Consider the following 25,877-nt stretch of genomic DNA (forward strand, 5'->3'; position numbering starts at 1 on the left):
GCATGTACACTGCATTTTGGCTTACTTTTGACTTGACAGTTCTACAGATAAGCACTCAGATGATGGGACTTCTCTTCAGTATGCATTTAGGATATACACAAAGATGTAGCCCAGTACTTCCTTTTCTGAATTACATTTGTCAAGCTTTATAAAACCATTGCCTTCTGAATTTTTCAATGCAAGGAAGTGAGGCCAGATACATGGGCTGTTTTACATATGTTTTGCAGTCTGAACTTTCAAGCCATAAAGCAGTTCAGGACTCTGAATCAAGCTCTTCTGTAATGCAATTGGCCTCTAGTGATGCTTAATTTCATTCAGTGCTGAATTTTTGATGTTCTCTGAGGGCACCCAAATGGTCCAAAATTGCAAAATTCTGTCATTACCCTGGACTGGCAAACTGTTGGGGAAGCAGAGTTGTTAATTACCACCAGGTACTACACTGAGAAAACTAAAAGCAGAGTTTAGTTCTTGATGAACCGTGTTTCCACCACATATTTTTTTAGCTTTTATATTTAAATTATTCACCCACCGAACTTAATATTTTGCCTCTTCATACTGTGTCTTCTTGTCAACATTGTCCTGGGGAAAGACTTATCAAACAGCTCTCACTTGATTTCTTTGATGAGAAAGGCCTTATCAAGATGCTTTTAAAAGTAGGTGGAAATGATTGATGAGCAGTAATAGCAGTTCTGCAGTCAGTGATCAACAAAAAGTACTTTTCTGAATGGCATGTTTATTTTAGCTGCTGAAAAATTGTTTCAGAAAAGGTTTGTGTAGCTGTTACTCACTGTTACATTTCCATTTTGATTCTGAGGAGAAATGATTTGCCTTTTTTTAAAATGTGATTGTCTTCCATCCTGTAAGTCTGGGTTTGCAGTGTGGACAGCAGGGTGAGCAGTGCAGGCTGACACAAACTGCAGACAATGTCAGGTTGGCATTAGTCCCGAGCTGCTCATGGTCTTGTCTCTTTGAATCCATCATGGAGAGAGCAAAGTTCAAGTGGTTTAAGATAAAAGAATAATTATATCTGCTCCCAAGCGAGCAACTCAGGAAGCAGATAAATAGTTGAAGGAATGTTAGTATTTTGTTTGCAAGTCACATTTCTTGCTTTATTTACATGTAGCCTTTCTATTTATAAATGCTATTTTTGCACTCTCTCATTTTCTAATTCACTCTTTTTAATGTCTATAATTTGATTATGTGTCCTGATCATTTTTCTGAGGTGGCTTCCTAGAATATATACTTTTAAGATCCAAAATAACCTTTGTCTGCAAGGAATGTGGAAATTCAGAACTACTTAATTGCAAGACAAATGTTAGTGAGCTGTAGGTAAAGTATAAGGTAAGGTGCTAATAGGACTTTTATGGTGCTTTGTAGATGATTATGAAAGCAATTGGTTTTGACTCAAAGTAAGGAAATAAAACAGTGAGATTTTGGTTGGATAAATTATCCATTTATCTGGATAATAAATGTTTTATTTGTGGTTTTAGATTCTGAATTGGAAAAGAAGTCAGTTATATGCCTAAGTACTATTCCCATTTAAGGCTGTGCATGGTTAATGTCATTTTACAATGACTAAATATTCTGTAAAAGGTTTGTAAAATTGTCATTGCAGTCTTGAAAAGAAGTGCAATTTTAGATATTCTTGGCTTTGTTCTTTCTAGCTGCTTTTTGCTCAGTTTTGGGGGTTTTTTTGAGTTAGAGTGATTTGTGTCACCAGGGTTTGTGTCATGAGCCAGTAAAATCTGAGGCAAGTGCCTTGGTGTTGCTACAGGTGGATCATGTCAGTAGCACCTGCTGCTTCCTTGCCTTCTCTTCCATTCAGAGCCCTGAGCACTCCAAAGTTCTGGATGTATTAAATTCCAGGCAGGCAGGATTAAAGTATTCTCTGGAAACAAGACCGGGCCACTCCTTTTATATTTCTCACGCTCATTTCCAAAGAAAAAGTTCTAAATGGATTTTCTCTTGACGAAGTGTACAAGTTCCTCACAGTTTCTAATTGTGGCATTTTAGCAATTATGTCAGGAATATCTCTTACAGAGTAAATCAAATTTGCAGTAGAAAATAGAACAAGCTTTTAGGTTTTTTGAATAATTTGTGTTAATTAATAACAAGAGCGGCCACACTGAAGAAGAAAGCATCTTTGTCTTTATCTGTTGGCTGTTTTATGTAACACTTAGCTCAGGACAGGGTCTGGCAGAGCTGCCAGAGGGGCATTCAGGGGTGGCTCAGCCCGTCCTGCCCAGCACAAGCAGGGTGAAAGCAGAAACCATTGTTACACACAATAAACACACTCTGCAGCCATGAATTCAGCAAGGAAGCTGGAAGAAGCAGCACTCACCCACCTGGGTGTGACACCTGCTCCTCCAGGGCTGGAAAAGACAGGATTTTCACCAGGCTACTTGTCCTTTGAATGAACTTCAGTAAAATTGTTGGCCAGCTTTCACACAGGGCTGTGCAGGAACCGTGCGCAGAATTTACATGACAAAAATAGTGAGTGAAAGTAGAATTGGTAAAAACTCACTTGGCTGCCAAGAAGTAGAGCAACTTGTTGCCTGATTTTAGAGCTATTACTAAGCCTATGTGCAAATATTGAGGGAAAGCCTTCTGATCTGTGTTGCAGACTGCATGTAAATACAGTCTTCAGCTAATTGCCTTGGGATGCCAGTAGTCTTTAAAACTTAAAAAACATATGGCATTGAAAATTAAAGTTATTCTTGTGTGCAAACTAGGATGGTGTACTATTTTTTCTTAATTTTTTTTTTAAATGCAACATTAAAGCCGTTGCTCTTCTCTGGGTCTTTTCCAAAATGCCTTTAAAGCTTCAGGTAGGCAGAACATTTGTAGGTCTCTCATGGAACTCAGATGCTGGGTATTTAGATAAAGGGGTGTGTTCAGTATTCAGCTGGCAAAACTGCATCTTACTAAGGTGACATTCAGCCTTTTCTTCACAAAGAAGAAAATAACTTGCATCTCTGACCAAAACAGTGAAAATTTGATATTTCAAAATGGGTTTTTTACTATTTTTAGGCCAAGTATTTTTTCAGCATGCTGAGATTACAGCTGTCTGGTGGCATCCTGGTTTTTATCCAATTACAAATTAAGAGTGCCTTGATATTAATTTTTTTATACCTTGACTGTGAGTGAAAATGCTGCAGTTTTCTTCCAGTTTAGTAGAGAACCTAACTAATAATGTAGTGAAAGATCAAACATAGAAATCAAATAGGAATGAGTGAACTTCTTTCCCTGGCTTTTGTGGTACAGGAGATAAAAAACCAGCTCTGATTAAATATTGCTGCTTCAAATTTGTAACAACTGAAAATATTTTTTCCTTGCCATTACAGGATAAGAAGGCTTACCTGGATGTCATCCACACCTATATGGAGGTCCATGGAACTGTTCATGGCACAAGCACCATGTACATTCCTGGCTATGTAAAGAACCACGGAATACTCAGCGGCAGGGATTTGCAGTTTCTGCTGAGGGAAACCAAAGTAAGTTTGTCAAGCAAAAAAGTGGTGGCAAAAATATCTCCAAGCAGAGGGTGTCTGAAGTGCATGCATTTCACCTCCTATGAATAAGCTCCTAATTTAAAAGCACTGGAAAAAAATTATCATGTGTAAAGGAGCTTAAGTTGTGTTCTGTGTGCCAAGAATACATTTTTCATCATGTCTCTGTTTGGTGGATTGACAGCTCATATTAGAAAATTGGGATGACAAGCTACAGTCCCATTTAACAACCAGCTTGAGAACCAGGGATAAATGCATTTTTCATTTTCTTGAATGTGATATTCAGCTCAAGGAGATTATCAGCTGAGGCTGTGCTGTGTTTGCCATGCCTGAGGTCAAGGTTGGGTAACGCCCAGAAGCTGCAGAGCCTGCTGTGCCCTGCCCGTGACTCCAACCCAGAGTGACCCTGCTCTCCCAGGGAGAACAGCAGAGCTGCAGCCCTTCATTTGCCATTCATGTCCTTCCTCTGCCTCAGCTGGGCACAGAGAGGGAGCACAGCAGCGTGGCTTCTTGTGATCTGCTTTGCCTGCGCCTCCAGAGCCACGGGAACTCAAGATGAGGGACGGGATATACACAGAAATAAATTTTGTCCCCACAGTTTTGTCAGGATTCTCTGCCCTTGCCATAATCTTGGTGGCACCTTGCAGCATTCAAACACTTCAGTGGATTACATTTAAACAGAATGTTTAAGTTCGTGAAAGAAGGGGTTTGTGTGTTTAAAATTAGCAAAATCTGCAGAAGTGCGCCGCTGTTGATATTTTCTTGCGGTGCACTTCCACAGAAAAATCTCTTTAAAAAAAAAAAGAAAAGGAAAAAGTAAGCACCTCTTAGGCTTCCCACACAACTGCAGAGATCTCCTTTTTGAAGTACTTGGGAAAATGATGGAGAAAATTTGACATCTCTGTGTGCCAGCTGTTGGTAAATTATGAGTTTTTAAGTGCAAGCACTGTGTGTATGTCCTTGATGCCTGCAGATACACATAATATTAATATTAAAAAGTCAACATTTGCTTTCGTCACAGATAATCTGAGATTACACAGCTTTTGCCTGTGTGGAGTATGAAATCCCTGTGTTAATCATAATGTGGGAAGAATATTGACCTTGTAATAACCCCCAAGCATGAGCAGTGACTACCTCCTAAAAAAACATGTGTTCTATTCACTGAAATAGTAAAATAAGCAAATGGACTTCCTGTAGAATTACTGAAGTCCCTATACAAGTCCTGTTCATAATAATAGTTATGTTTAACCAAGCCTTTCTCTAATTTTTTATCATCCATCTTGCATGTATCACATTAAAAAGCTTGCTTTTCAGTATTAACTAGGTATCTAGTTGTTATTGGTTATATTTGCTGTGCTCTAAGATGCAGTGTAAAGACACATTTAATTTAGGACAAATTCAAGCTGATACCTATGTGTTGCACAGTTTAGTTGTATGGATTTTGTGACACAGGAGGGAGCAGACTACTTCCACTCACATTTTGAGCAGTAATTGCAGCATCAGATAGAAGAGACTGTGTTGGGATTATGAAGTGCTCCTGAGATAGTAAATTGCTATTTTTCACCAAAAGTATCTGGTGAAAAGCATGGATCTGTGCTGTACTGTTGTCAGAGTCCTAGAGCATTTTCGATTTTAATGATTTTTATTCTGTTGTTGTGCATTGGTTATGGTTGGTTTTTTTCCTTCATAACATTGGGGAAAATAATTTTGAGAATTTGCTGCATTTCTTAGTAGATGGCACTGAGCAAATCATTGATATGTTTCAGAACCCTGTATCAGGAAGTCAGGGTTTTAAAAATTACATTTGCAAGCAGTATTTTTATATGGCTCTTCTGAACTTTTGTTAACAGGTTTTGCAAATGACAAAAGCTGTTTTCCTTTTAAGGAAATTATTTCTTTAGGATACAGCCAGCCTAACAAAACTTTGCCCTGATGATAAGCTGTTAATAGTCCATCTGCTGCTCCTAATACATAAGTATTGTCATGGAAATGAGAATGCAATGTATTTCTAATTTTGCAACGAAATGAAATTAAATATGGCTTATTGCATCATGCATTTTGCTTATTATTCCTGTCTAATACAGTTTCAATGTATCTAATTGAACAGAAAAAGTAAAACAGCAGCATGCTGGGATTGAAAGTGGAAACTGAGATTTCCCATCTCATTTTTGGACATTTCAGTTGGAGGAGGATTGGGGTGGGTGGGTTTTTGTTTTGTTTTGTTTTTTTGCTGGCTGATGCATTGTATCTCATAGGTACACTGGCTGTTCTGCCTCAGCATATGGTTACCTGTCAGTGTTGATCAACAGACACACTTGCTCCAAGTGCTCTTGCTGCCTGCATATTCACATTTCCAGATTTTGATCCCTTTAAGAGGCAACACTTGAGCACAGCTTAGTACAAAACACTGCTCACCTGTCACCAGTGGCCATCTGCTGCCTGTGTGGGTCAGTTGTGTTTACATCAGCTGGATCATGGTTTGCATTGCTAAAATAAGTGCAGGTTTCTCACAAAAATCAAGGTGACTTGAACAGGAGCTTTGTGTCTGCAGGAGCCCCTTGTGTGTGTGCACATGCATGCAGGGATGTTCAAGGACACTTTTTAATCATAATCACTTTATTCACTAAAGTCAGAGTCTTGTAATGAATTAAGTTGTGGGGTTTTGTCACAGACTGTGCCTGTGCTGCAGGTGTGTGAATAATCAGGGCCATAACTCCAGGCTGGGAACATCTGTGGGTGCAATGCTCATCTGGAGCATCATGGGGAGACAGCAACCTTTGTCCTTAAACTTCCAGAAACCTTCAGATGTGTTGAGACCATGGACAGGAATTGTCTGTTTTGGTTGTGATTTCAGCACTGTGTTAGCAGGTTTTTGTTAGGTCAGCTGACAAATGTTCTGGCTTTCAGAAAGGGAGAGCTAAATAATAATTTAACAAATCACATGGTTCATCCTAGTCAGAAGTGTCAGCTTATGGTGCAATGCTTCACTTTGTCCTTAGACAGCAAAACACCAGTAGGTGAGGGCTCGGTCCTGTGATTCTTAATCAGAGCTTTGCATTCCCAAAGTGTCTTTGGTCCCTGCAGTAGCTGGCAGGACAGAGTTATTCCGGGCAGTGTGCAGCTGCCGTTTCCTTCTGTGTGCGCTGTAAAGCAGCACATCTCAGAGGGAGGGAGCTCTGCAGGCAGGAGGGGCTGCTTGAGATTCACCATGGCTGCTTCAGCTGTGTGGAGCATGACAAAAAGGAGCCATGTCTGCAGTTGCTAATGAGGAGATGTGGAGCCATTCATCGCGGTGGAGGAGAACGGGGTAGGCGAGCTGGCAGCCTTCCTGCCAGCTCCAGGGCTGCCTGCCAAGTGGGCAGCTGGAGCACTTGGACCAGGCTCCCTTGGAGGAGCCAGTGTTGAATTCTTGAGAAGTATTTCTCCTTTTGAGAAAGTTTCAGATGCAACTTTTTTCCTTTGAGTCACTGTGAATTTTTCAGAGAGTTCAAATTCTTTTACTAAGTGGATTTTACCATTTCTGTATGATTAATAAAAGCAGGAGCAACACCCTTACACAGACACAGGCAAACAAACTTTGTTTTCATATTGCCTTTTGTGAAGGAATATATATTTAAACCTCATAAAATCAGCTGAAAAGATGTTTACCTAGTGATTTTATTCTCAAGTTGTTTGAATCACAAGAGGATTGACTTTTGCAGAAAGTGTTTTGTATTGATGAGAAGAATAATTATATAACAAGATAGTTAACCTTTGCTATACTCCTCTTTCTTGAGTTTAGAAGAGAATATATAAGTTGAATAAGGAGGCATATTAAAGTGGTGATAAACCTACCAACCTGACAGAATAAATTGAATAAAGTGCAGTAATGCTAGAAAAGGGAGAGGAGAAGATAAACAGAGAGCATTTGCTCTCTGGAATATGAAATTTTTTCTTAACTGTTCAGCTAGTCATAATTACAGTCAGGGAAGTAAAGCATCCAATCCTTATTTTATACTTTTGGCTATAATTTAGGAAGACTGTTTACTTACTTATGTTAACATAGTAGTCTGATGTGGTGCTGTAAACTCCACCAAAAAAAACCCCCAAAAAAAGATACTGCTTTTCATGAGAGGGATCGTGAGTCACTTTTTGTGTCCGAGATGTCTCCACTTAACTACTGCACTGTGAGAGGACCCCTTACATTACAGCAAGAAGAGTGGTTGGTGTGATGCTGGGTGGCCAGCTCAAAAGTCTGACATTCCAAACCAGAGGTTCAGTTTATTACAAAGGTGGAGTAGGTTCATGAGGAGCCTTTGTTATGAAAACCAAACTATTAAGGGTTTCAACTTTACTCAAGTTGAGCCAGTGGTGTTGCAGACACAAATCCCCTTCTCTGCTCCGTGCAGACCTACAGGCACAGACACATTGGGGCAGCAGACCTTGCTAAAAAGGAATAGGTTAAAGGAAGAAAACAACCCCACATTGCTGTTTCCATGATCATTCTATTTCTGTTTTTCTTGGCAGTTATCTCTTTTAGATAGATTTTTACAGTGCAGCTTCCTTCTGGCAGTCACCATGTTCTGTGGGGTGTCAGTGTGCAGAGCCAGCTGTGCCGTGTGCCCACTTAGAGTTGTCTAAGAAAAATAATGGCTTTTGCTTTCAGAAACATTGCAAAGGTGAGAAAAATGCTCAAAAACAGATTATGACTTTTTTCCAAGCAATAATCAACCAGTAAAGCATAAAGCAATCTCCTCTGCATAGCAGTTCTGCTGCAGCTCACAGAGTGAGATCTGGACTAATATTTTTTAGCCAGGTGTTCCCACTGTGGTGTTACCAACACAGTCACATTTGGAGTTTTGCAATGTGGATCTTCAGCCCAAGGGTGCAGGTGCCCTCCCATGGTGGGCTGGGTTACCAGACCTGCATCTGATGAGAAATTACCCTGAGAGCCATATCAGCACCTGCAGTGTTGGAGGCAACAGTGAACATCACAAATTAGGGCAAGCACAGCCTGGTGTAAATCTTCACTCTGTGGGACAGAGCCTTGTCTTCCCCAGAGCCTCAAATCTATTGAGGATGATGTTTGCTTCACTGGTACCTGAAAATGGGTGACTGTTATGTCTACTTTTTTCTTTTTTTCATTTCTTTTTCAGTTAGTGACTTGCAGTATTTGCTGCATACTCTTAGGAAGTACCTTGACAGATTGTTTTAGCCTTTCTGGAAATAGCAAACTGCATGTAATTCAAAGGATTAGCAAATGAGAGCATTGTGAGTTACAGAAAAGGCCTGTGTTCTCTAATACTTGCTCTTTTAATCATAATAAATGTGAGGCATGTAAGATATTTCTGTTTTGCTCTTTATACCAGACAAAAATACTGACTCCCTAACCAAGGAAAGTTAATCACAGAGAGACTCACAGAATGGTTTGAGCTGAAATGGACCTTGAAGATCATCTAGTTCCACCCCCTGCCATGGGCAAGGACACTTTATAAGGGACAACTTTTTGGAGAAGGGTCTGGACTGAGTTTGGGAATTTCAGCTGGTTTGATGATGGTGTGCTGGAGGGTGATAGAAGGGCTGAAAGAAGGATTTGAGGGGCTGCAGGCAGCTGTGAGGCAGGCTGCAGGCTCAGGCCACCAGGCAGCACACACACACACACACCCTTTTCTATGGATCAGACACATCCTTCTTTCTTCCTTCCTTCAAAGGAACAGTGCTGCTTAGAGGTGAGGCTGGAAAATGGATGGGAAACAGGTGGCAAGCTATTTATTATAGATTAAGTGATGGCAGTGCTCTCAGTGCTGTCAAAACACAAACCCATGTTTCTTTTCCCATGCAGCTTCCTCCCAAATAAATGGACCAGTCAGACACAGAACTCAGCAGTGCACAGCAGCAGTTTATTAAAAAAGTGCAAAACTAAGCAAACAACCCAGCATTCCCTACATAGCAGACAAACACAGGATCATAGGAGAAATTAATACTTCAGATAGGTTTAATTGCTGGTTCTCAGCTGGTTTTCTGCCTGAACTAAGGAGTAGCTTAAATAAATAATATTTTATGTGCAGACTGCATTACATGGTTTCATGTCCTTAATTCATTGTTTTACACAGATTACCTTTTTGTAAATTCCTTCTTTTGAGGTTATATGTAGTATGCATTTCTCTGACTGAAAAGTGGTATATTTTATACCATATATAAAACCAGAATTTAAATAATTTGTCTTTAGTAGAAATAGCTTCTGGATCTTTTTATTATCAGCCACTAGACAGTTTCTCTAAGATTTAAATCAGTGAGAGAGTTGAGAAACTTTTTGCCACTTCTTTAACCTGAATATTGAGAACTGAAATTAGAATATTCCGCTCCATGCAGTGCAAATTGCATGTCCCCAGCTATGCTGAGAAGTGTTAACTTGCTTTTCTAAAATGAGCCAGCTCTGAATTTATGCTGTTGTTGCCATGGGTTGGGGAGGATTGATGCTGCAATGCCTCTGCACGACAGGGCTGACTACAGCTTTATGCATCAGTGTTAGCATCAGCTCCTGGGAAGAGCCTGCAGCTGTGAATGTTCTGGGATTCATTTCTGTGTTGCACAAGATTTAATGCAGAATAGTGTGCCTTGACCTCCTTGAGTATGTGTCCTGATTGCATGACTCTCACAGTTATGAAGGTTGTGCTTTATTTTCCTGATAAAAGCAGTAGATCTATATAGATATATATGTACATATTGTTATGCAGCAGTACTGAGAAATTGCTGTTCCAACTCAGAGCTTGTAGTTCTCCCATTATACACAAACATTCAAATGAAGAATCCTATACACAAACATTCAGATGAAGAATCCTATATTTAATTCCGGAGGTTTCATTATGTTTGGGCAGGAAAAGGGGTCAAGATTTTTTTAGACTACTCAGAAAAAAAAATTATTATATTTTCACTGGAGCAGAGCAGTGCCTTTTCTGGAGCACCTGGAATCTCAGCTGGTGCAGGAAAAGCTTTGGGATGGATTTTTGCTCTGGTTTCCCTTGGAGCCATTGAACCCTCCGAAGGTTGAACCCTCTGAAGCCCCTGCAGGCTCTCGCTGCCTCGGTGCAGTGTCGTGAGCTGCTGTTTGCTGCCACCTACCGTTTTAATTAGGGGCCTTAATTAGTGTACCAGGAGCGTGTTGTGGTGGCAAAGCCAGAGGCTTGGCTGGTTTGGGAATCAGGAAAACACTGGTGCAGCTGTTCCTGGAGATTGCTGCTTTGGAGCCTGTGCCTGCAGGAAAGCCCCAGCAGCTCCACTTCCACACCAAGCAAACCACCAATTTTTCCCCCCACCCCAAAAAAGCCCTAAAAGGGTCTGTTGTTTTCTCAGCTCCATGAAAAACCATCTCAGCTCATTACAGGTGATGATTGTCAAATGTGTTTTGCAGGACATTCCATTACTGCTTGGGCGAGCTGCTGAATTTCTCCCATTTTCTTCTTAGCATTGCATTTTCTTCAGGCTGGTACCTTTAGAATGTGGTTTTGTTTGTTTTTAGCTAGCTCTTAGCTTTTTAGGGAATAACAAAAATTAAAATATCTCTTGTTTTGTATTTTTCAGCTGTTTGTTGGTCTTGGATTTCCATATGAAGGGCCTGCTCCCTTGGAGGCTATTGCAAATGGATGTGCTTTCCTAAATTTAAGATTTAACCCACCAAAAAGTAGCAAAAACACTGATTTTTTCAAAGGCAAACCTACACTCCGAGAGGTAAGCTCTATCAATATTGATAATTTTTTTTATTGAAAATTCTTGTGGGTTTCCTTTTAATAACAGAATGTAAGAGAAATTGCATTAATGTTCAAGTTTTATTGCCAGAGGTGTTCAATTGCATTTTTCTTTAGTCATTGGTGGGAGTATCAGTCCTTACTTTTGTAGGACAATTAAAATGGTGTTGTTAGCACACTTCAATCTTTACCTCTAGGTTTGCTTTAGGTACATTCTGCTACTTCTTATTGAGACATGATAAACTGAAGTTTCTCTTGGAAACCTGATGTTCTGCCCAGGAACAGATCATGTTATTTTGACACCATTTGAAAGTGTTTTTATTTTGTTGAAGAAACAGACATTGCAGGGTACTGTGCAGGAAGTAAATAGGTGTTTAAACAAATTATGAAAAGGGCATTTGTGGGTGGTTATGTGTGTTTTGGGATTTATTTTTTTTTTCCTTCAGAAAAGACCAGTTCAGGCACTGTTGAGTTAAGGTATTAATGGTCACCCACTGTGGTTGTGGGTAAATGCTGAAGACTTTTGCAGAACTGACTCTTGAAGAAAACAGGAAAACCAAACTCCAAGCTTTTAAAACAGTCAGTGTGTTTAGGCTCTAATGAGAGAAGGCTGAAACTAAGTAAACTAACCCCTCATCCTGGCACTGACTTTGGAACATTTTTTGTTTATTCAGTGTAGGTAAAATTCAGCCTGTACTTGTAAACATTTAATAGTCACAGAACCATTTCTGACATCAGCACTCACATCTGTGGCCATGCCTTGCTCAGAGGTGTATGTACATATATTCTTTATGTATTTACATCATGGGAAAGCTGTCAGGTACCATGCAGATGATTCAGGTTATGCTTGGACCATATAAATTGTGTCCTGAGCAGCACCAGCTGGTTAATAACCAGAGGACAGTTTCCCATTTTCAATCAGGAACTTAAAAAAAATTCTTTATAAGTTTGTGATCCACAACTGTAATTGCCTTTCTTGTTATACACTGAATTCATGTCCTGTACAAGCTGAAGCTTGCCCCTTCTCTGTCTGTGTTGCTAACAAAGGAGACAGCAATAAGGGAATAAAAACCTCTTTAAACTTTCTCCTTGACACCTTTCATGACTTTTCTTCTGTGAGTCCCTCAGTTTTTGTGTCATTTCCAGTGTGCCCAAAGACCATAACTGGTCAGGCTCAGGTAAATAATCTGAACCCATCTAAGTGCTTTGTGGGAATTTCAGGGCTTGGAATGCCATGATAAATCCTGATGGCATGTGTCAGCACTAACAGAAATGCTGTGTGCCTGACTTGTACAGAAAAATAATCCTTATTGACTGCTCAAGTTCTAAGTACATCATATTTATCCATACATTGCTGCCTTCACATGCCCTGCTGACCTCTCCTGAGAGTAACATTTTCTCTGACTGCTCTTCACAGCTGCATTTAGACTCCATTGCCAGTAATCCAGGTGCTGGTTCTTTGGGATTAAAAAACCCTTAAATGCTTCTCTCCATTCTTAAAGTGCTAAAGAAGAACAAAAGGAGCTTGTGTTCTGTGACATGATTATCCAGACAAGAATTTGAGATGAAGTCTCCTTTTCTGGTTTTGCAACCTTTGCAAGTTGCTGTTCTTCACAAGCAAAATGCAATGGCTACTTTTAATAGGTTTTTTTATAATGAATGCAACAGTTTCTGGCAGATCAGAGGAAAAGATCAAGTACAGTGTATCTCTTAGTGCAGGAGAAGGTTCTTCCCCACAGACACTGCTTCCTGCTTCACATCTTCTGCAACGTCTTTTTATCCTAACTACAGCATAGATTGGCAGCTGTATAAACACTGCTTATAAACAACCTATCCTGTGGGGGTTGTGGTATTTATTGAAAAATGCAGGTTTTTTTCTGAGGCTGCTGTGAACCACTTCTCTCTTCTGTAGCTTTTGCTCCCTTTTGTGTGTTCATGTGCATGTTCTCACTCCTGGGTGACCAGTCACAAAAAATACTTATTGAGCTGTCCTGCTAATTCTGAAAGCAACTCTGATATAGCATTTCTTAGTTACCGTCTTGGGCATTCATTGATATTGTTTTCTGACCAAGTGGTGAGTCAAATATTGGTTATCACTCTTGGTGAGGTCACCTTACTCTTCTCTCAATCATGAGAGTCAGCATTCATCCCTGGTTTTTAAAATTATTCTTTCTTCACTTTTGCTCTCAGAACTGTGGAAGTGTTTGCCATTTGAAGGATGCAGGGTGAGGATGACATCTCTGTCAGCCAGCCATGCAGGTCTAAGCAGGACTTGTGGCAGTGAGAGGTTGTGAAGCAGGAGTGTGGCACTGTGGGGAAGCAGGGTCGTGCTTTAATTTCAGTAAACATCAAGTCTTCTGTGGTGTGGGTCTTTGTGAGGATTGAAGCCACAAGTCAGAGGTGCACATATCTGACGTGATCTGTGTTGTCTGATTTTCAGTTTTCCAACTAAATTCACACTCTAAATTTAAAGAGAAAATCTGAAAAGTAACTCAGAAGGAATGATGCTGACTGTTGTGTCCTAACTGATTAATCCGAGTCTTAATTAAGAGAGTGAGAGGCAAGGATATCTTTACACATTAATTCTTTCCAATTTCTTCTTTCAGTTGACCTCTCAGCATCCCTATGCTGAAGTTTACATTGGGAAGCCCCATGTGTGGACTGTGGACATCAATGATCTTTCTGAGGTTGAGAAGGCCGTGAAATCAATTTTGAATCAAAAGGTGAGAAATGTGTCTTCAATTTGCTGTCAGCACTTGAGTGTGGAGTGTGTACTGCACATGCAGTGCTTCCTAATGTTAGTCTAGTGAGTGCTGCATTTTGGTAGGATATTGAAGAAAAAATCATTATTCCATATCTATGGTATTGAAATTCTCATGTTTTAGTACTGGATATGTCTGGTTCTTGAAAAAAATGAGTGGGTGAATTTGTATAGAAATGGGAATTTCACATGTGAATTCTACAGCAATCTGTGTTTTCTGTGCATTCAGTGAGGGAGTTTCATTGTTGATTCTTGGAGCATTGCAGGCTCTGCCCTGCTCCACTCTGAGTCTGTAGCCCTGAGATTCCCACAGAAGTGCTTGTGCACTTTCAGTGAGGAATGGCAATGAGGGCACTTCAAGGGGGGAAGAGTAGGAAGGAATTTTCAAAGGTTTCACATTCTGTTTTGTCACTTCAACTTCAAAACTGAAACTTAGTTAAAACAGGAGCTCTGGAATCCCAGAGGGTCTCAGGCTAGCTTTACATCTGCCACTTTGCAGTGTACCCTGAGTTTCCATAAGGATAGGCATGGAGCAATTCTTACTGCCTTTAAAGAGAAAAATCAGCTAAAACTGCTGATGGTTTTGTAAACTTATTTTTTAATGAGTTTATTAGTACTTTTTGTTTCTATAATGGAGTATTTGGACCAGAAGCTGCTGCCACAGAGTACACAATGAAGTTGATTGAAACAAAAACCCCTCTGACCTTAACACACTGTCTCCACAGATTGACCCTTATTTGCCCTATGAATTTACCTGTGAGGGAATGCTTCAGAGGATGAATGCCTTTATTGAAAAACAGGTATGAACTTCTCTTTTGGATGACTCTTGGATTATGCTGGAGAGGGAGAACCATCTCCATTTTAAAGCTTCTCAGTGTTGCTGCTGTCCAAGTAGGAATTGTAGCTGTGCAGACCATGGCATTATATGAAAGAAGAAAGGCAAAGCAATTTTTCAGTGTGTATGTGACTTCTTTAGCTGTGTACACACATAAAAGCTTTGGATCAAGAAGGATCGCTTAAATACAGAGGTACTTTTGGATGGAATTGCAGTCTCTAGGCAGAATTGCAGCCTCTGGGCAGATTTTTCAAGTATTTAGTTTCAATCAATAAATATTTAAATGGTTTGGAACCCAGTTACTTAAAGGACTGTTGGTCCCTGGGCATTTCTGGCAGCTGAGAGCAGCAGAAGATGTTCAGTTGAGTAATAAACTGCAGGGATTTACATGGGATCCTGGTTTCTAGAAATTGTGTGTTTGCTTGGACCTCTGCCCAAGCCAGATCTGTTGCAGTAGCCAGCTCTGCCTTTTGTTCTGGCTGCTGCAGAGCAGAGATAGGAATAACCTTTATCTCTGACGTGTCATTTAATTGCCAGCATTTCTTTCAAGGGCACTGGACATCTGTCTGCCCTTGTGGTTTTGAAGGTGGGTCCTTTTAAAGACAGTCCTAAAGAATAACACAGCTCCAGGTCAGGAGGGCAGTTAACACAGCAGAGCTATTCCCACTTTCCTGCCAATAAACACTTTAAGCTTTTTGCTCCTGTATTGATGACAAAACCTGTAAAAGTATCACTGCTTTTGATTATTCTACCCAAGTTAAAATTGGGAGGTTTTGTAAATCAAGAAGAAATGGAGCTCAATGTAAGGGAGAAAAAGACAAGAGATGGCACCTGTGTCTGAAACCTGTGTCTTCCCTCTGGCCCTCTCCCAAGGGCTAAGCCCTCCCTTGTGCTTCTCAGAAATCTACAGAATATTGTAATTTGTAATTTTGTTCATTGCTTTGACTAATTGTCAAAAGCTGGTGGTGTTTCACAGCTCCCAGGATGCTCGAGCACAATTTTTAGCTGCATGTACTTAGCACTTTGCCTAATTATCATGTCAGATGAACCAAAAATAAAAAGCAAAAATAGAGATTGAGACTTATTTTGATGAGTTTGTGGTTGAAGGCAGGAAGAACAGAGAAAGCAGCACAAGCTTGAAATGGGAACAAAGATGCTGGAATAAAGAATTGGTTAAATAAAAATGGTTAAATAAAGTTAAATAAAAATTGGTTAAATAAAGATGCTGGAATAAACCACTGGTTCAGTGGTTGTGTGGTTGCCCATGGCAGTGGGGTCTTCAGGGGATGTTTGAGTGTGCAGAGATGGGGCCAGATACCCTGGGCAGCTGGTCACTCCATGGACAGTGGAACTGGAGCATTTAAAGGTGCCCAGAGTTCCCCTCTGGAGCCTTGGCAGAGGGTCAGGAGGGAGGACAACGTTCCCAAGAAAGCTTTGGTGGCCTCCCTGTCCCTTCAGACCCAGCAGCTGGGCTGAAGGCCTGAATGGTGTGAGGTCAGAGAGCTGCTGTGGGCTGTGGCTGCACACCCAGCAGTGCCTCCTTCAGCTGCCCTAAGCCAACCTGGTGTCCAAGCTGCTCCATCCTGGCAAAACCCTGCCCTGCTGGGTCACAGCATCCCTGCTGGGCCCATCCCTGCTCCTGTTTGCTCTGTGGCTGCACACACACTCGTGTCTGCTCTGCAAGGCAGCAGCAGGGGCTGGGGAGCAGAGGGAGGAGGGATTGCTTCAGTTTTGGCACTGGCATCAAAGGAGCAGCAAGGCAAGCGTGGCCAAAGCAGGTCTGGGAGCTGCTGGGGGAGGCAGGCTGGGCTGATGGAACAGACACTGACTTTGAAAGATGTGGCCAAGCAGAGAAGTTGATAACCCAGCAGAAAATGCTTGGGCAGGACTCTGTGAGGTCAGAAAACTGACTTGGGTCAGCTGAGCCCCAGAGCTTGGCAAAGGGAGTGAGAACACTCAGCCAAGAGCAAGAAAAGACAGATGAAGGAGTACACCTCCTTTGGTCTCACCTTGAAATTTGTGGGTCCCTTCCAACTCAGGGTACTTTGTGATTCATGATTGTATAGTATTCCATTTGTAGTTAGACCTGGAAGTATGAAAACTTCCTCCTTCAGCAGAGGAATCAAAACAGAATGAAAAAAGCTCAAGCTGATATTGAGAACTGGTAAATGAATTTGGGGGCTTTGGGTCACAGTGAGGAATCAGTTCACACAAGTTTTTGTTTTGTCCAGAGGAAGCAAACCATGATGGACCAAATTATTTGATCACATTTTGGTGAGAGTTGCCCAATGTTAAAATACAGTCTGAGTATTGTGAAATGTTGTCTGAACACATCATAACAAAGCATGATCTGTCACTGCAGGATTTCTGTCACGGGCAGGTGATGTGGCCCCCATTAAGTGCCCTTCAAGTCAAAATTGCTGAACCTGGAAAATCCTGTAAGCAAGTTTGTCAGGAAAGCCAGCTCATCTGTGAGCCTTCCTTCTTCCAGCATCTTAACAAGGACAAAGCTCTGCTTAGGTAAGTATTTCTAGCACAAGTATGTTGTTTGGTCTCTTTGCACTGGTTTTTGCCACACTTGGAATTTAAAGCACAAGTTCTGTGAGAAGGGAAGGTGGGGAGAGCAGCTCTGGCTGCAGCAGGCTGTGAGTGAGGGCCTGGCAGGGCTTTGTGGAGTGTGTGTGTGTAATGTGACTGCTGAGAGCATCCTGCCAGGAGCACAGGGGGCACAACCCTTCTGTCACATTGTCCTGGGTACAGCATTGTGAGCCCTGCTACGCTGGAGATGTTGGTGCAGATGTGTAAAACTCACCAGCTGTGCATTAAGGAAAGGAATGCTGCTTTGGGATGCTCTTTGGAAATGTGTCTGTGTTCCTCTCAGAGTGAAAACAAAGTCCTCAAAACCCCAGCAGCAAATTGGCTGCTGGAGTATCTGCTTTCCAGGTTTTCCATCCCCACATTTTGCTGAATTACATTGTAGAAGTTTTTGGGGTTTGTATTTTCTTTGAGAAGTTGTAATTTCCAGTGGAGTTCAGAAGCAGCTCATATAAAAACTTGCTTTCCTAGCTGTCTAGACAAAATCATAATCCTGTGGAAAAAGCCTGTCTGTTAAATGCTGAAGGTTACCAATGTTTCCAGAATAAGTGAAAAACAAGGTTTTGCTGAAATTGCTACCCCAGTGCTTAAGCTTTGTGGTCAGCAAATGACAACTGGCATTTTTCATTTTCTGCTGGCTGGTTCCTGGGAGCTGCAGGCCCTGTTCCCTGTAGCCCAGGAGCAGCATCCCTCATCCCCACAGTCCAGCTCACCCACCTCCAGCTGGCTCTGGGGGGCTTCCCTGGGGAAGAGTCTTCCTGAAATTAAAGAGAATATCTCCTGATTTCACATTCTTTGAGTCTGTCCTACTGAAAATACATGGTGTATTTAAATATTAGGTTTTGGGGAATGGTCAAGAGCAGTTTTTTCTCTTTAACTTCTTTTGTTAATCTTTAGGAAACAGTAAAGCTGTAAAGGCTGCACTGCCCTCTGCAGAGAGAATCTGTACAGCAGAAAAGTCATGTTCTGGAAAGCTGCACTTGTAAATGCACAGTTTAGGATCTAGTAGAGCAGGGTTTGTTATTTTTGGTGAGGAAGGTTGAAAGCTGTACCAAACTGCCATGAACTCAGGTGTGATGCAGATGACATGCTTTGCTTTTTAGGTATAATATCGAATGTCTCACCATGGAGTCTGCAAACGATATCCTGGTCCCCTCTTTTGATGGAAGGAGGAAGCACTGTGTTTTCCAAGGTGACCTGCTACTGTTCAGCTGTGCTGGCTCCCACCCTGCCCACAGAAGGATCTGCCCCTGCAGGGACTATATCAAGGGGCAGGTTGCACTCTGCAAGGACTGCCTATAGCAGCAGCAGGGCTGCTCCCAGCCGGGCACACCAGAGTCCTTTGGAGAGGAGATCCTTAGTACTCCCTGCACTTTGCTCCAGGTTTTCCACTGCAGGCAGAGCTATCATTGCTGGGCAGAATTATCTACTAAGAGAGGAGGGATTAATGATAAACAGCTGTAACTGATCTTTTCTCCCTGTAAGGACATTTGCAGTGTCACTCTTCAGATTCCTTCAGCTGTTTGCGAAGAGAAGCGAGTCTCGAGTTCGACAGTGATTTGAAGATGACTGCACAGAATAGTTTGTAGAAAATTTCCAGACCCATCAAACTTCTGTTTTTGTTGTTTGGGTGAAGTGTTTTCTATTTTTTTAATGAGTTAGGACATCCCCCATCATGGTTAGCTAAAGGATCTCAACTTCATTCCAGTAGAAAATTGAAAAAATTGTGCTTGAGGGAAGGGATGCTGGGAAAGGAGGACTAACATTTTATTCAAGGTGCACTGGTTTGGGTACAGCTTTGGCTTGAATGGCTACAGAGTAGTTTAGTTCACAAGAACCTGGAATAATGAGAGAGCTCTGTACCCTGCTATTGGGTTATTTGGGCCCAGTTGTTTTTTTGGTTTTTTTTTTCCTTTTTTTTTAATTAAATGTTTGTATACAACAAGGTATTGTCTGCATCACAGCTGCTGCACCAGAGCAGCCTAAGCAGAGTGTCACAAATGAGCAGTTGCCAGTGTGTGACACATCTTGGTGACTGCACAGCTCACTGGGGTTGTGGCATTCCTCAGTGTGGAAAAGCTACAAAAACACCCAACCATGTTTGGAATGGACTCATCACAGTTTACTGGTCCCATTTAGGGAGTAATCCTCAGAATTTGCCCATGCTTCTGTTGTAGTCTGTCTACTAGAAATACTGTGTGAAGCAAAAAGTATCAGCATCATTGGAGCAATATTATCCTTAGAGCCTCAGTTTGCTATGGCTTCCAGTAGTTAAAGTGTTGCTGAATGACATAGAAAGGTTAAACTCAGCTAACTATAATTATTGTATGGTAGAAATGTAAAACGTCTTCACAACTAGCTAGGTTTTTAAAGAGAAATTTTTTTCTGGAGTTCAAGTAAGAAGAGACAAAGAACTGAAAAGAGAAGAATTTATCAGTCCTCTTGGGTTCTTTGATTGTTTTTCTCATTTTAGGGGGCTGCTTGTTCCTTGTTTCTTCTTCCCTTTTAATCAGGCACATCACATCAATTACAAATTTAGAAGAAAACAAATCAAGAGTTCAGAATTTAAATCAAAATTGGGTTTTGGGGTTTTTTTGAGAAGCAAGTTAACTCCTCTAAACTGCCTTCTTTTCACAGAAGTAATTTTTGTTGTTTTCAGCAGAAGGTGACATGCTTGACAGCACCATTTGTAATCAGGAAGTTACATGTTAAGATTAGTGAGAAACAAATCTGCAGTCAGAGTCTGTAGGTTTGCAATTTGGACATGTTCTCACCATGCTGGAATAAAACCCCAAATCAGCACAAATATATATTTTTTTTTCATAAATATTACCAGGTAGTATGAAAGGCAGAGATGCTTTACATTTCCTTTCTCAGACATATCTGCTTGGTTCAGATTTTTCTGGTAAGCAGTGTTCATTATCTGTGTGGGAATATTGATGGATGTGGTGACCTACCAAAGACCAGGCAAGGGAGATGCTATTGCACTGTGGATAAATCCTCCAAAACAGTCTATGGTTTAAATTCCAATTTTAAAGCAGTGAATGAGCCTTTTGAAGCATTTGGTTTCCGGCCTCAACACTCCTGACAGTGTTGCCCTGTAACACTCCATAACATCCCCTGCACAACACAGGAGCTTGTTGAGTATCCAAAAAGGGGCTGTGGGAGCTGTTGAACAGCAGGGTCACCAGGATCTGGGTTTGATGATGTGAAAATCTGCTGTATTTTAGATTAATTTTCCAGAAACAGAACAGCTGGGCTCTCTAATGGGAGGCAAAATTTTTGTATGAAAAGAAAACAAACACAAACCAGTATGAAAATCCCTCCTGTTGCCACAGCTCAGCATTTGCTTCAGTCAGCACAAATGTAGTTTACCATAGTTTCACTGCCCTGGAAAAGCTGGGGGAGGACAATTGGAAATGGGTCTGAGCAGGCACAATTCATTCTGTATTTATATAAAATATCCCCTGCATACCTGTGCTTATTTGTGCAACTAGAAAATGCTGCCTATCACAGTGTATGAACTTCCAGCTGGTGCTGAAAGTAAAGGCAAGAGCAGTACTTGTCTTGAGCCTGATGTGTTTCAGGCAGGAATTGATTTTGGACTGGGATATCACAGAATTATGTTGAAAACAAAGATTTGTGTGTGTGCGCTTAAAGGATGCAAAGGTGGGTTCTGCTGTAGTGTAATTCTTTGCTGTAAATACATGTTTGCTTGGTTCCCCCTGCTGTAAGGCCCACATGGCAATACATACTGCATTTCATTTTGCCTCTAAACCTTTAAAGATGGGAGGGGTTTGGTATTTGTTATTATAACATTTTCTGGTCTAGTGCTTTGCTCAATGCTAAGTTTGCCTTTACCACAGCAGGGAGAGTTTATTATAAGCTGTTTTTTTCATGCTGTAGCACTGTTTCTAGTCTGCTGAACAGAATTGTGCATTCTGGCAAAAATGCAACAGCAGCACCGATGCCGCTTGCGTTTCAGCCAGGGACAGAACATCTAAATTGGCTTCAGTGTCAGTGGTCTCTGATCTTGTTTCCACTGAAACCTCTAGAGAAGACTCATTAATCATGAAGAATAACAAATCAAGACCTACAGCTTCATGTAAAAGGAGACTATCATGCGAACTGTAAGTGCACAGACTCTGCAAGCCTTGCTCACTGAGCTCCACAGCCGCCTTCCCTCGCGCAGTGAGAAATTAGTGAATCCTTCTGCAGATCAACACTCAGGCAAATCCATGTGGGACTAGTGAAGAGTTTGAGTTATTTCCTACAACCTGGTTTAGATATCCACATTTCAGGCTAGGGGGCAGCTTTCTGTCTGAGTTCCATAACTGTTTTCTTTCTAATTAAAGAAGAAAGGTGTGTAGTCCTGTTCTTGCATTCAGACAGGGACATCAGAGAGGGGACTGTGCTGCTCTTTTCAGTCTCACAGTAGAGCTTGCAGCTTCCTGTGCTCAGAAGTCAGGTTTTTGCATGACTGCATTTGAATATATTGATCTGCAATTGATGGGGAAAAAAATGTCAAAAGTTGAATACACAAACCATTTTACAAGCTTTTAAACATATCTCTCATATCAAGACATTCTTTGTTTTAAAATTTTGTATTTTTGTATGTGACCTAGTTTTTTTCAAAAATCTTGTTCCTACGGGATTAGAAAACTTGAGAGAAGCATTTACATATTTATTAAAATTAACATTAAAGGCTTGCCTTTGAAAGGTAAAGTTGGTAAATACACACTGTTTAAAAATGCCAATAAAAACCTCATTTATTTCATATATGCAAGTTGATTTGCACATGTATAAATAGTGTTGCTTTTTGCATTTTTTGCTTAGTTTCTATGTTTCTTTTTGTAATTTATAGTTGCAGCAGTGTGTTTGCTTGTTCATATCAGATTATGTTTCTACAAATATTTAATGTTTATGTGCCTTTTTTACTTTCTTTGGGGTTTGGATATGTGTTTGGAATATGGACACTGTCTGAACAATATAATGGAACACTAATTCCAGGTAAATTGTGCTGATGACTCTACAACTTAGTGTTGTGAATTTTGGATGTTTTTAAGTAGTGAAGAAATCTGTTCTAAAACTATATAAGGCTTAATAAGATAAAAGATACTATAACTTTTAATAATTCCTGCAAAACGTTGCTTCTGCAAGCAGAATGCAATTTAGTGAGAATCTGTGATTTGGCATGAGAGCTCCTGCTGGGACAGGATGTCTGTTCAATGACCAGGGAGCAAAGGAAAGCCATTAACATTCCCCAGGGAGACAATGATAACAGAAAACCTCCAGGAGCAGCCAGAGCTGATTTGATGGGCAGGAAAATTGAAGATCCAGAATGAGGTTTGGGAGGTGTTGGTTTTTTAGATAAAGGTGTCTCTGCATGGACGTACATGGGGCGGTTCCTGGTGCCACCAGAGAATATTGGCCTTTTATCACAGCTGAAATGGCAGCTCCCAGTGTGCAGGGACTGGTCAGCTCATTGCAGATGGATTTCCTTTTTTATGCTACTACTTTTCTGCAGTAGTGTTTTGCAAAGCAGCTGCTGATCAGATTTCAGTAGGGATGGGCTTGCAGCCAGAGCCAGGACTCTGCACCTTCCCAGCTCCTCTCTGCTCCAGCTGCTTTGTGTCAGCTTCTGCACCTTGCTGATTATCAAGAATTCAGACTCACTGAAAATTTCTCTTGGTATCACCAGCTCCAAATCAGGCTGTGATTTTGTACCACTGTCCGTTAAAATCCTAGGCAGCATCCTTGATTTGTCCTTAATACAAAAGCCATTCCCTCCCCTCTCAGAGTGCATGGCCCATCTGAATTGCAAAGGGATTTCTGAGTTTGCAGCTCTGTTCATGTAAACAAAACCCAAATTGCTTTCTCAGGTATGTCTTTTGCTCAGAGTTCATTTCAGGAGCAGATTTTGCCAGTAAAATTAATTAACTGGGATGAGTTGGGCTGGATATAATCTCATCCAAGCCTCATTAACTTAGTGACTCCCCCTGGCTTCAGTGATAGCACAACTCCTCCATTAATGTTTCTTAAAATTAAAGAATCAGCCCTCCCTTTTTAATAAGTGTAAAGCACTGTACCTTAAATGATAAAGACGAAACACTTCCAGGGCATATTATTCACATATCAGCAACCAGTTTTTCTTGCTGTCACAACATAGATCAGCTCTGACTTAGTTGATATTACTGATTAATTATTAAGGTATCAGTTGAAGACGTGGTTAAATTGCTGTTCAGTCAACAACTGGGAGTCTGAGGGATAGAATTTTTTATTGTTTATTTTTAGAGAGACCAGGAGTTATCAGTTTCTGATTTCCCAGTCTTTTTTCCAGGGGTGCTAACATTTGGCATGGCTGTTTCCTTGAGATGTTTGTCCTGCAGCTGCTATGCCTTCAACTTCTCATTGTGATCTCTTCCCATCTCCTTTGGCCCCATTGTTGAAGGAATTGCTGTAAACTCCAGGAGAACAATGCACTGACAGATATGTTTTCATTGGAGCTGAAATGGCCAGGCACATAGAAGATTTTATTGAGATCTGCTTTAATAATATTGCTGTGAATGTAACATCAAAACACACCATTTTATGGGCAGTGACTTAAATATCATCCACACGTTTTCAAGCAGTTCTGTAGGTTTTGTTTTTTTTTTTAATTAGTTTTTAACTTCCAAATATAATTATATTTAAGTGGAATGTGTAAACAGCAACTCCATGTATCAAGTGTCAAATGTTTACTGTAGGAATGAGTGGAAAATAGCAGAGGCTGGACCCTAGAGTGCCTCAGGTGTGAGGCATCATTCATTGTTCCTTCTTCCAGGAAAAGCAACAGAGTGCAACCATTGCTGATGTGCCTTGCACACTGGGTCCTGTTCATTTTCAAGTGTCATCCTTTGCATATTCATGTAATTAGAACACATAAAAGTGTGTTTTAATTCAGCAGACCTCTCTCAAGAGCACTAAGCCACTTCTTTATTAAATGAGTAAATAAAACCAGGTCCTCAAAATTTTGATAAAATGAGTAATAACTTCACCCTCAACACACAGAAACTGCTTTAAAAAATCAGTTGTGCTCAAGTGATTGAAACCCTTCTCTCTGCTTGGCAGTTCAGTGCAGGTGAATTAACTAAAATGAGCTGTGCATGGACCAGAATTTGTCACCTCATGTAAGGGCTCACAGAACTGAAGCATTGAGGACCCTGCTGTCCCCATGGCCACCAAAGCACATCTGTATTGTCACTGCAAACACAGCCCTGGGTCCTGCAGGAGCCACCAAATCCTTTAAGGAGAGCATGTAAATAATGCCTGGCATTTCCTGGAGCCATCCAGGGCATCAAGTGCATGAAACACGACCTGGCTCAGGCTCCAGCAGCTGCAAAGTAGTTTGAAGTATCAAATAGGCACACGATAAATCAAGTTAAATTGCTGTCTGAAGGCTGTTAATTTTAATGGTGTAATACCCAGAACTAATTTATGTTCATTATCAGGTCTGTTGCAGTACAGTGACAGTGAAAAATATTTTTAAGGAGTCATGGGTTTAATTTGGTTTTTGCAAGGAATGCAGGAGAGGAGGAGGAGGAAATGGCAGTTTTTACCAAAGGAAAAACGAGAGTAAATTTTGAGAGAAAAGTTACCCTGAAGATTCTAAGAGAGCCAAAAGAAAAATATCAGGGAATGTTTACAAAGCAAATTTGGGCTTGGAGACTTTGATCTCCCTGAGCTTGCTGAGCTGCCCACTGCAGGGGGATTCTCCAGAGTGCCATTTGAGGCAGCTCTTTGGGTTCTGGTCTGCATCATTCCCTGCAGGAGTCTCCCTCCTCATGGGTGAAGAGGGTCAGAGTCTGAATAAGCCCTGTGGCAGTGTAAATTTGGAAAAAACCCTATTGAAATCACTGGAAGTAAAATACTACTTTTTGCCAACAATAATGTGGAGTCAATGAGGGGTTTAAATGGACACAAGAACTTCAGGATCAGGCTGGTACTGTGGGGTGTTTGGTTTGAATTCTCCCCTAATAGGTGAATCCTTTGTTTTATTTCAGTGATTGTGTTCCACTATATTATGTTCAAGCAGTTGGATTCAACAGAACAGAACGCAGTGGTTCAGATACTGCCAAGTTCCTGGGGTTCAATAGGATGGGATTTTTTTTTTATTTTTTTTTTTTAGAACAGTAAATGTCTGTACCTTAATGGCATAGAAAAATGCTTTGTTTTCACTGTTGTAGAAAAAAAAAAAACTAGGGAGAATTTATTTTTCAATAAACTTTTTTCTTGTGTGATTTGGATTTATGATTGCTTTGTGCTTAAATGGGAGTGCCACGAGCTGCCTTTTATCCCAAACTGCAGTTCTGGGGCTTCTTCCAACTCTGCAGCTGGGTGTTTCTGCTGCTGCCCCACCTGTGCACAGGTAAGTCCCACACCACAGCCAGCAGAACATCAGGTGAGTAATGAAC

General features: G+C 40.9%; 1 protein-coding gene across 8 annotated transcripts in view; it reads left to right on the top strand.

Annotated features, from left to right (window-relative positions):
* MGAT5 (alpha-1,6-mannosylglycoprotein 6-beta-N-acetylglucosaminyltransferase) overlaps window positions 1–25,703 on the top strand; it is a 118,374-nt gene extending 92,671 nt beyond the window's left edge. For all 8 annotated transcript variants that reach the window (XM_058028534.1, XM_058028535.1, XM_058028540.1 and 5 more), the window contains 6 exons: window positions 3,345–3,494; window positions 11,070–11,216; window positions 13,840–13,956; window positions 14,720–14,794; window positions 17,192–17,349; window positions 18,528–25,703. In XM_058028534.1, the coding sequence (XP_057884517.1) occupies window positions 3,345–3,494; window positions 11,070–11,216; window positions 13,840–13,956; window positions 14,720–14,794; window positions 17,192–17,349; window positions 18,528–18,726 (846 nt within the window). In that variant the 3' untranslated portion in view covers window positions 18,727–25,703. The remainder of the gene's footprint in view (window positions 1–3,344; window positions 3,495–11,069; window positions 11,217–13,839; window positions 13,957–14,719; window positions 14,795–17,191; window positions 17,350–18,527) is intronic.
* Window positions 25,704–25,877: the final 174 nt, after the last annotated feature.

This window comes from Melospiza georgiana, chromosome 7 (genome assembly GCF_028018845.1).
Source record: "Melospiza georgiana isolate bMelGeo1 chromosome 7, bMelGeo1.pri, whole genome shotgun sequence".
NCBI lineage: Eukaryota > Metazoa > Chordata > Aves > Passeriformes > Passerellidae > Melospiza > Melospiza georgiana.